Source organism: Eucyclogobius newberryi, unplaced genomic scaffold (genome assembly GCF_026437365.1).
Source record: "Eucyclogobius newberryi isolate DKJ021-1_F unplaced genomic scaffold, fEucNew1.0.hap1 SCAF_9, whole genome shotgun sequence".
NCBI lineage: Eukaryota > Metazoa > Chordata > Actinopteri > Gobiiformes > Gobiidae > Eucyclogobius > Eucyclogobius newberryi.
The window spans coordinates 29463256-29475360 of record NW_027316532.1 but is presented as its reverse complement, the minus strand read 5'-3'; the positions used below and the strand labels follow the sequence as shown (position 1 = coordinate 29475360).

The window sequence follows — 12105 nt, the reverse complement described above, 5'->3', positions numbered from 1 at the left end:
TAACGGAAAATTTAAGGATAATTTAAAAAAAACGCTGTAAAAAGAAAGAAGTGAAAATTAGGTTTGCTTATTTTCTGAGAATAAAAGGTTTGGTGTCACTTCCGAGGATCTGCAAATAGAATGAGGGAACACACGTTTTTGCATATGTGTCTACTTGTCAGCTTGTGTTGTCTGTTGCATGCAGAGGTTAGATTGCTCATCTTCTATATAGATATCTCACCACTGAGCTTCACTGTGGACATGACTAATCTAATGTCCATGTAAATGTATACCGCAATGTGCCAATATGCCTTTTAATGCATGCAGTGAGGACCCTAGCCCAGCAGCAGGACCTGTACCTCAGGGCAACTTCTATATACAAGGTGTGTCCAGAAAGTGAGCATAACTCTTCCTCACTTGAAGATCTCCAGAGATGCTTTGAAGAATGGAAAAATCGCTTGGATGGTTGTGAACATTCAAAAGGTGCATATTTAGAAGGACAATTGACATTACTTCCTGGACACACCTTGTTAAGTCATTGTATTGGTTTTTATCCATCATCCTTTTCAAAGTTTAGACTTCAAGCCAGTGTTATTATAAACTGTGCACATATTCGCTGCAAAGACACATTGGTAGACATAGCCCATTGCTTTTGTTGTCTGCCCACAATGATGTCAACATACTTCATTTTTCTTTGAGTTGTTTTAATTCAGCCATTATCAGCAGAATTGTTTCACTTTTTGTTGCTAAGTGCTGTAAGTACCAGAGTGGGTTTCTGCCAGTGTCATAGTCCCATGTGAAAAATACATCTTATTCTCCATCCATACTGTAAATGTATCCTAATTACAGTTCAAACGCAGCAGTCTCATCAAACTCTTTGAAAATCGTGTATGACTCACCCAGTTTAGGCCTTTCATTGCACACAAAGGCCTGTGATGGCATGTGAGGCACCATTCAAGGGCCAAATGGCCCTTTCACTCCATTAAACTCCAGCACTTGATTTTGGGACAGCGTTACAATAGAGAGTGCTATGACCAATACAAAACACCAACAAATGAAACGGACAATAGGCCATTGTGAAAGGAGTGTCGTGACCAGAATGTGTAAGGCTTTGCTGTTTTTATTGAGTTCTATTTTTATTACAGGTTATAGTAAGAATTCTGAAAATGAAACATCACTGGAAAAAGTGTTTTAATTTTTTGTAAATTTAGGATGCATGGTGGTATAGTTTGTAGTAGTTAACAAGGACTTCACTGTTCCCCATGAAAAGACAATATGATAATTATTATTATTATTTTAGTAGTTTCCTGAGTATCCTGATAACGGTATTCAGTCATTCATCCATTTTATGTATTACATATATTATGTCCATCCAACAGAAAGATGTTAAAACATGTCTTTAAATCTATCAGTTTAGGTTTGATTACCAGAAATATCAATTAACTGTAAAATTACTCAATAAAGTGCAAAATTATTACTTATATCAGAGCTTCTCAAACTTGTTCTGGCACGCCCCCTTGGGATATAAACAATGTATCCACGCCCCCCACAGCCTCAAGAAATGATAAAGTATGATAGAATAAAACAATACAAAATGTAACTATTTAAGTGCACATTTGCCTGAAATAACAGTTCTAATTGGAGCTTAAATAGGCTAAATTACATTTATTTTAAGTGTCATTCACAAACTGTGGTTTTCGTTCTTTGGTTTGTGCATGAAGCTATGAAGAAATGACACAACACAGAGCCTCACTGCCCTGAGTGCTCTCCTCCCTCTCTTCTCCTGCAGATAAAGATAACTCAAAAGCAAATTGGGTTTATCAGACATTACACTCAGGATAAAAATGATGGCTATAGTGATATTAAAAGGGAATCAACTGAGTTTGGGTGCTTATCTATGTGAGAACTAAGTTTTTTTTCCGTATTACCTCTTAAAATTAAGACTGTACTCGTTAATTGCCGTTCTTACTTTGAGGTGCGGAGACGTTTCAAATTCCACTGTTGCTAGTCCGGAGTCCGAATTGAGCACCTAGTTTGAGTTTTGACATCCAGGGCACAAATCAGCAGGATCCAGAAGAGTGTGAGAGGAGCTCCTTTGATACTCTGGTCTGGAGCGGGATGGAGCAGTGGCAAGTGGGCCGAAGCTGGGAGCGGGTGAGGAGATTGTGCCTGTTGCGTGCAGGTAGTTCACACTGGAGCTAATCATTGACATTCGATGCTAATAGGTCCTTAATTGCCCTACGTCCACTTATTCACAAACAACTACTTCTGAGGTGCATACGCAAAACGTGATGTAAAATATAAAGAAAAAAACTTGGACACTTACATATGGCCAAGAGGTAGAAAAAATGCCTGGAAAAAGATACAGGGGAAAAAAAAGATGACTAAAACTTTAAGAACTAACTGAACTCTAAGAACTGTTGAACTACCTCTAACTTTAGTGAGCGTCTTATTTAGTCAAGCAGCATGGAGGGGGCGTAACTATGCTACTCATGGCGGGATAACTCTAGTTCAAACAAATTATAAAAGTATAACTTATCAGGGACAGACATTGTAAAACACGTCACATGACGTTAGACGAGTGGTGTTTTTTCTTAAGACAGTTTGATTAGGTACTTTAACCACAACATAAGTATTTTAAGGGGTTAGTTCTATAACATATACCACTACAATTAAATTGAGAAGTTAAAGTATTTTTTTCTGTCAAGATCAAGGGATCTTATTAATAATTTACAGATGGTCCCTCCTTTCTGCACAAATGAGGACTGTCAAGAATTGACTAATTTGATTATCGCATATGCATGTCATGGGGGGAGACACCCGCTGATCTTTCCTGGGGATCAAGTCGGCTCATTGTTTTGGTTCTTTTGCAAAAGACACGGTTAGTCATTAAGTTCATCCTGTGCTTTGGTTCTTTCTGGGCCTGCTGAGTCTGTGAAGAGGGCACAGGGAATCTCCCTACATAGACTTAATATTAACCTGTGGGAAATGCTTTGATGTTGCATGTTTCCATCTGTGATTAAATTAATCTTTGTTCTGGACCCAAGCACTTTCCAGTTCACAGAAAACATGTGTTCTCTGTGTCTAAATGTATGGTATCTAGAACAGTTTCAAACAAACATTGGTGTAGTGGCTTCTCCTCAAGGGAGAGGAACGCCTTCCACTCACTTCATGTGTCTGTCATTGGCTCCAGCTCTCATTCAATGTCTAATCAATGTTTTTTATTGCGCGAGGAAGTATAATAAGCCCATTATATTTTTAATAGGCACCTTTGAAACAGCCAGACAGACAATTATTCCCAGTACGGTGCCTTCAGCCATGGTCAGTAACGAGGTCAATTAAAAGACAAGGAATATGTTTTAGTAATAACTTCTAGATATAAATGGCCTGTTCTTGGCATGAATGACATGATCAATATGAGATGCTGTCAGTAGTGTCTATACTGAATGAACTGAGACACTGCAGGAGAAGACTGAAAGAAAAGTTGCATGGAATTAACAGAACAGTGCCAAGATATGAACAAGGAATTAGTTGTCACAATTTAGTAAAGGACCCAAAAAAGCAGACATTAACAAAAGACAAATTGTGGATTTATTGGCGATGGCAGGCAAGTTGTAAGCAGACAGGCAGAAAAACAGGGAAGTCTTGGACGAAAGTTAAGAAATTACAAACAAATTTGAAATAACTAGAGCCAAAAGGGTACTAACAGGAGGCAAGACAGCAGACTGTGTTATTAGTACATTAGACAATCGCAATCTCAAGTTAGAAAAGATAGTTTTGTTTATTGAGCATGTTGGTGATCATATTTGGTACACATGCAGATAATTACAATATTTCCACTTTCACATTATGTAGTAACAGGAGGGGGAAGAACTTTGACCTTATTTAAGTAAGTTATCTTTTTTTAATATAACTTGCATCTCAGGAAGCACAAACAATAATTTAATTTCAAACTGTCGTGACAAACAAAAAGTGATTATTTCTAACAAGAATTATTGCAATAAATAATTGTCATGTTAATCATGGGCAAGTTACTCCTTTAGACTCTTCAACCTTGTACCTCCTAAGCACATTTGGACATTCCTTGAGGTCCTCTTTTAAGCCATCCCATAATCTTAACACCACATACAGATAAGCTGGAACTTCTTTTTGTCATTCTTATTTTAGGTGTTTTCATCTGTCCTCTGAGATTATAACATTTTGTCTGTTGGTGAAACGTCTTTGAATTTTGAATTTAGTAGAAATTCATTGTGTGCTAGGAACATAAATCGTGCATTCTGCAGAGCAACTATATTATGAGATATAAGTAATTTTGACTGTATAAATGATGAATTGGTATGATCTCTATACCCTGCTTTGTTAACTCATCTTATTGCTTTTTTGTTAGATAAGATAACCTGTGGCTGTATTAATCTTGAAGGAAAAAAACGCCATTAAAAGGCACGTACATAAAATTATAAAGACCATGTATAAAATACAGCATTTAAAATATAAAGTGTTTCTGCCTCTACAAATACAACATCAGATAACATCAGCCTGAATGATGTTTTGAAGATAAAGATAGATAGGACCGAAGGAAACCGACTTGAAAACACATTGAAATCCCCCGTATCTGTGGTATTGCAATGAAAAACAGACCTCTCTTTTAGTTTTATAACAGCACTTGGTAATACATTTGCATTTGATACGTATTATGTGATAAAATATAAACAGGTGAAGTAAATTATTCAGCAGTTATGCGCTGGCACTGATGATAGCGTGGTACCTACCGGGCCAACACGCTCAACAACACAAAAAAGATATTCATGTAGCGATGGCAATTGTCAAAGGGGCACTCTATAGTCTGCTGCTTGTGCATTCACAAAGAACATCAAAGGCTCATCTCTGATCCCCAAATGGATGATCTTAATGTGACAGTGGCAGGCCTCAAAGGCAGCCAAAGAAGCCTGTGTCACCCAAAGCCCGCCTCTTCCCTCACTGCCTGCCGTCCTCCGTCTTTATCTGTGCTCTGTCTTTCCTCCTATCTCTTAGCCTTATCGTTACGCACTCGTTTGTCCTTCCATCTCCCCATACACACCGGTGATGGGCACTAATGGCAGAAAAAGGCCCAATGCTGTTGTAGTTCTTAATGAGAAATGGCACGTCAATCGCAGCACGGTGCCTCTTGTCACTGCACCGCGGCAAATAGCAAAACCCAGAGGTTACATTTCATTTGGGGTGACTTTGGAGGGCTATTTTCGACGCAGTCAATAGCTATTGATGAGCAAGGAGAGAGGAAACAAGACCACGCATGTTTGATAGGACGTCATACACAGAGGTGAATTCTAACTCACAGCTCAGCATGCGCGGTCTGTAGTGACGATGTTCTGTTTGTGTGCAGAGCATGTGGGAAGACTGAGCCAAGAGCACAGTAGGGATGATATCCAGACAAATATGTTCATCGATTATGTCCAAAGCAAATGCTGGAGACAAAAACGCATTAACTTTGGAATTTAAACTATTATGAATCTCTCCAGGAATCTGTGTTTTTACTCTGTGCAGCCTTGGGTTGTCCAAAAAAATCTATTTACTGACTACTTGCAATACTGAAATACTCATTTGAACTGGCCCTTTCTGTTTTTAATGGTTTTGGTTTTTATCAGAACTACTTTCTTAAACCACATGGCAGAAGTATATAAATGGCTTGTTTGTGAAGAAAATAACATTATGTTCTGTAGAAAAAATAATTAATTTAATCATCAGTAATCATCATCGTGGAATTGAAAACAATATCGAGTATTGGGTATTTTCCTTAGTATTAGTTGTGTACCCAAATAATAAAATGGATAAATACCTTTTTCTTCAGTATCCTTCTAAAGGTTAATATATTTGTCATTGTTTTTTTTATCTCTAAAATGAACATGCCCTTTGGAAGTCATATTTCTGCTAACAACAATCTCTGTTATGTTCAGTATTAGTTTTAGAAAATCAACTTGTTTATAATTGAGAACATTATGGCAGATGTTTAATTTTCCATAGCAGAGGAGAAGAGTAAAGTTACTTCAAAATGAACAGAACCAAAATAGTATTCATTAAACGTGAAAGGTGACTATGTTCTTTGTCGTAAATCCCTTTTACTCAAGCTCCCATAGTGTGTGTTTTTTTTAGTCCATGAAGCAGCACACAATTAGCTTTGAGGAGATGAACTGTGTTGACCCTGGAAATCCTTCTTTGTGTAAAAGTAAACACATTTGCTTATCAAGTCGGCACTAGTTTGTCATCTGCAAATACAACTAATGAATTGTCCCACATGCTGAAGCTGACTGTAAAACGATATCATTGTTTTATTTGTGCATCTGGATATTTAAAGGTTTATGTGTAACATTTCTGGCGCACCACTTTTTTGTCTCCATGTAGATGTTATTGCTTTGCTTAGAATGTTTCACAGTACTGTATGGCATTTAGCAAATCTATCTCCGTGGCGACGAGCAGGGAATATCACACGATTAAGTTATAGGTCAGATCCGTGAAGAGGTAAAAATGTTTGTTTTTCACAGATTTTTGAGCAATTAAAACACATCTAATGAAATACCTGACTGATAGATTTGCCGTCCACTAGAAAAGTTACATAGTGCACAGTTACCACCACATCCAGGCACAAATTCCACACCCAAACTTACATTTATGGAACTTGGAAGGGAAAAATAATGAAAGAGAATTTTTAAGTCAGTTTCCAAACCTGCATTATTTTTCATCCGGCTCAAAGTGACCTGCAAAGTACATACTGGAACAAAAGAATCGTGTCTAGTGCGGTGTCAGCTTTCCGAGGGAATCATTACATTCTTGTTTAATCAGGCACTGAAAAGGAATCAGTCAATTTGAATGTGCACCGTGTGGGCTCAGATTGATGCGCTTGCTGCTAAGAAAGAAAAAAAAAAAATCCAATTTAATAAACAAAAAGAGAAGCGAGCCTCACTTGGCTGTTTTTTGTAGTTTATTTTTATTTTTTTGCGTTGAAAATGACATAACATGACAGAAAAGTATTCTCAACTTGTTTATGTGACTCAATGTTCGCAGTAAAATGAATGAAAATGTTGCTTTTGCTGGTACCATCTAATTTCAATGTTTTTTTATTACCATGCAAATGATGTTAATTCCTCTGATGTCAAGTCTTTGTGCAGTGTTCGCTTTCATACCTGGGGCCTTCTGTGCAAAAAAGAATTATAATTTTTCACTTCTTTGAGCGCATAAGACTAAAACAAGATATGAAAACAACTGAACTCTACAGTGGTCCTTAGGCTGCTCTGTGTATAGTCATCTCAATAATACATGATGCAGTTACGCCTGCTGCTGTTGGAGACAAAATATTGTTCTTAAGTAGACCACTGATACTGTCTGTCCATGTACTTGAGTATGCTTTCAGCTTATCCAGATCCTAAGAAAGAACAAGAATGTCTTTAAATAACATCAATGGAGGCTAGGATGGACTAAATAATATAATGAAATTGGATGCAACATTACATTTTTACCATTTCATGCATTATTCATGTGAGTGTTTTGTCAAATATTATGTGAATAAAGCCCGTCTAATCCACATGAACCAGACCGTCACGTGGTCACACACTGTATATGGTCTTCTAAAGTTTATACACTAACATCTACCCCTGAGTCTCTGCCCGGGATTAACAAAACAATATTTGTTCAAATGAAACCATATTGGCTGGAGTTATAACTCAATAATAATCAAAATGCACAAAAGCTCATCAGAAACACAATTAGAATTTAGAGTGTGCAATTGCTTGGTGGAGAATCTCTAAATGTCACCATGTTGCCTTCCGGACACTCTGCACGCATCCTGCATTCTCCCTCCTTAATAATTTCAGCCTGTGATTTACCAATCACCAAACTTGCAATCTCCACCGTTTGAACTTGCCATTTCATGTGTGGGATGGAAGTGAAGTTTGATGAAAAGACTGAGACTGCTCACTCCAATTTCTTTTCCGGCGTCCTCCAGCTTAATTGGTCAAGCTCTTATCCCCTTGCCCACCTCGGCTTAGCCCTGGAGAATTTTTCCTTTTGCTTGGTACCCTCATTTCCCCCTCCTCGCCCCACCACCCCACTGTGCTGTAATCGGAAGAGACTGATGGTTTGGGAGAGTGAACGCCTCTCTGTCAAGGCTCGGCATCCCCTCTGGCACACACACACACACACACATTCTAGGCTTGTTGCTTAATGAACATTGTGCTGGTTTGTTGCTCGTATCAATCAGCGGATGTGTATGTGCTGTTTTGACGTGTCTCCTCATCTGCTCAGGTTGTTGATTATGTTGTTTGTCGCTTGCTGTGATTGTTACCTGAGTCATGCTACAGCCGGGCGGCGAGATGGCAGCTAAAGGTGAACTCCGAAATGTGGGCGTGTAATAATAACAGTGTATGTCCCCCCCAAAAAATGTCATCCAGGTGTTTGCCAAAACTAGTCAATCACATTCAAGTTAATAGGCCTCTTTTTGTCCAAATGGAAAGCGTTTTGACTGTGAACATTCATACAAAATGATTGAAGCCGGTTGAGCTTCCAGTGTCCTTTTATTTTCCCAAAAGTGCCCTTATGGTGTTGTGCCATTTATCCATCATAGAAATGCCTGCATTTCCATATTCAGGCAATCAGAAAGGCAATTAACATTTCACATGTGAACTGCCATGAGGAACTATTTGGTGCTGAAGCGAGCGTTCGTTTAGCGGTCCAGTGGGCAATGGGCTGAATCCACTCCCACTCCACACCCACAGAGTAAGCGCAGCCAGCTGCTCCGGTAACAGGACTCATGCCTGGATGACCGGCCAGTGCAGGCCCACGTGATGATGCATAGTCTGGCCATCATTAAAAGGACATAGGATGAATAAGTCATGATTTGGCTCAGGATTGAGAACAGAGACACCCACAATCCCACCAGGAGCCAAGTTCTACATAACTGATATGAACTCTTAACAGACCAAGTATCGAACCACTCACTTCCTGTAAGTTGCATTATGAGTACCCAAGAAAGCTTTTTATTGCACTTAGATCAATATCAAATTACATCTGAAAGATTTTTAGTTTTAATCAATACTCTCACTCCTCAAATCTTTCACAAAATTGTGTTTAGGATTCTGGACAATTATATTTGTCCCCTGCTGTTGCTGTATTTTCTTACAATCTCCTTTTCATTTTGTCATCTTCAAAAATGACAGGACTATTTTTCTCAATGCAAAGTGCTTGCCACACTTGTATATTCTTTTATAACATCTAAATAAGCCTCTTTATTCAGACAACAAAAAGGATAGCACTGGCATAAAGTAAGTTGCTGTTAAAAGAAATATGTTTTATTTCACAAGAGTTGTTGCTTCTGTCACACGACATGAAGTGGCAGCTTTAGCCTTAGTGATAATTAAGTGTAGTGCAAGGATGTGAAAGCAAAGATTGCCACTCAAAAGAAAGAAGTAGAAACCAGCGTTACTGAAGGACACGAGAAGGTGATAACATAGTATCAATAATATCAATACTAACTGGGGTATAAAAAGGTATCAATTCTCACACAAAAATATTTTACAATATTTTGAAACGGAATTGTTTGCGTGTTAGTTTATCTGAACATATACAGATGTTTTTTAGATCAGTTCAAGCGGAGTTGGAGCCTTTAAATAGCCTTTATACGCCAAGGTAAAATTATTTATAGTACTGGGGTTTCAATGTTTTTGAGTACAGAACTCATTGATAATGCTGTTGCTGATATTGTGACCATACTATTACTTGGTAGTGGATCAAAACAAAAAAGCATTGATATTGCCCGTTTCTGCTTGGAATGATTCACCTTGACTGAAATTCAAACCATTTAGTACACAAGAAAGAAACTTAACGCCTTTTCCCCCTGGAGCTCATAAAGTGGAGCATTTGAGGATGAAAAGATGAATTTAATCATTGCTCATCAATACACAAAGGTACCCACGCAGTTCCCCCGTGCAACTCAAATGATGAAACCAAATGAAAGCCAACGCATTGTTGCGGGCGCCGTCGCCGTTCGAACGTGAGCGCGTTGTGTACGGAGCCGCTCGCTTTTTTTTGCCCTTCAATCCATGTTGAGAACGCGTGTAAATGGATTCAAATGGAAACTGTAACTAGGGGCTGGAAACATCATGCCCTAGATTCTCCGACTCTCTGAATACTAACTATACTGTGCGATGTAATCATGACGCCAACGTTCCCCGAAGCCCAAGCTCCTCCTCTGCTTGGTGCTCGTTCAGAAAGGTGGTATGGACGTTCCGAGTATAAATAGTTCCTTCTTTCCCGCTGATTTAAGTCATGCTGGTTTGTGTCTAAAGCAAAGCAAATAACGCCCCATGAGTCCCAGCACCAGGCTTACCGCACTGGAGTTCTTCTGCTATAGACAGCTCACACCTTCCAAGTGAGTCACGGTGCAAATCTGCGCGCTGCTTATTGCGGACTAAGTGTCTGTTTACCAAACCGGAAAGATGTCTTATTGAATTATTTAGCTCAAACTTCAGATCAGTCTTGCAGTCATGTTTGTATTACTCAATGTTTAATAATGCATGTGGAAATCGAAGGCAAGTTTAAGTTGCAAGTTTTGAGGAATTGTCAATGTTTGTTTTAATTATAGATGATGGCAAAGCTGTAAGAGAGGTGCAATATACTATATAACTTTTCTGGTGGAGGGGCTTTCAACAAATGTTCTCATATGCTAGATAGATAATCTCTAAAATGTTCTAGGTAGCGCAAAAAAAATCTCATGAGGAAAAGATAAAATGGTTACATGGTGCAATTGTTTCATTCTGTTTGTACTAATTAGGCTTAATATTGTGGATAGACTTTGATGCTCTATTACTGTTTTCCAATTAGACTTAGCATCAACCTGTCAGCACCACAGACTGTATGAGTGCACAGTGCTGGCATTCCAAATAGGAAGTGAGCCTGGCCACACATTGGCACCTTCGAGCCTGGCACACCTTCACTTTCCTTTAAAACATTGGCACCTGCTTCTCCGTGACTGCCACTGTGAGGCTTGATTTAAAATGTTTTTTGAAAGCTCTGCATTTGCTTCTGGTGTTTTTATTTTGCTATTGTTTTGGTAAATCAACATGAGAACAAAAATCAGAGGCCTTCTGTCGCCGAGGCCTGCTCCACACTAGCAACAGGTTTGATTGACAGCTATGGCCGCCCTGTGAAAACCAACGATGCAGCAGGAAGGGGCGAGTACCTTGTCCCCCTGTCCCCTCTGTGGTTGCCAAGAAATGGACACTCGGAGTTCCAAATATGGAACTCGGCTCTGCATTAGTCGCTTCAAATGCTAGCCGTGATTGTCTCCAGCCAATCACTATGATGTAAGGACGACTGCTTCTACATACTGTCTGAGGTCAGCACTCAATTCACTGTCCATTTACCATTGTTAGTTCTTGGACCTTATGAGAACACCAATTGCAATCATGTCTTTGCTTCAAGGTACAACTGATTTGTCTTTAGTGCACTCTATTACACTCTAAAATGTGTCGGATAAAAGTATTTCTTGTTGTTGGCTGCAGTGAACTGTTGCAATTGACCATGCAGTTATTTTACTCCATCTCTCAGTGGTCATAATTCAGTACCTGATTAGAGTAATTGCTGCCATGATCTCTACATAAATGCTCACTTCTCATAATACAGTGGCTGAGCCTGAAATGAGTTCAGAAGGTAATCAGATTGGGACGGCACTTGCTCCTCGGAGGGATCAAACCAAGACTAAACTTTCCCCCTTTTCCCCCAAAGCACTGTGCTGGAAAATGAGGTCATAAAATGTAGGGCTGCTCTATAATCCATAGGACATGAAAATAAAATTAAAACCGTGAGATTTAAGCGCCACCTAGCATACGCAGATGAAATTATGGCTGCTAACTGTGCGCAACATGGGCCGGCCGCTTCAAAGTGTTAAGGCGAGCGGGTTGTTTAGCATATACCAGGCTTGGAAGTGTGATTATAGTTGCTGCTTTATTAGAAAACTGCTTTAGGGCCTCCGGAGCGTTCTCGCATACACAGATTCTCCTTGTTATTGTCTCAGAAGCAAGGATCCAAACCCACCTGGGGGATAAGGCATGTTGTTAAAAACATGTGGCGGTTGCATTTTGC

The 12105-nt window shown here is 39.1% G+C and overlaps 1 protein-coding gene across 4 annotated transcripts in view; it reads left to right on the top strand.

Annotated features, from left to right (window-relative positions):
- Positions 1-12105, top strand: part of negr1 (neuronal growth regulator 1) — a 166754-nt gene that overhangs the window by 109395 nt on the left and 45254 nt on the right. For 2 of the 4 annotated variants that reach the window (XM_072437980.1, XM_072437981.1), the window contains exon 7: positions 307-462. The exons of the other annotated variants lie outside the window; for them this stretch is intronic. In XM_072437980.1, the coding sequence (XP_072294081.1) occupies positions 307-462 (156 nt within the window). The remainder of the gene's footprint in view (positions 1-306; positions 463-12105) is intronic. 4 annotated transcript variants of the gene reach the window in all.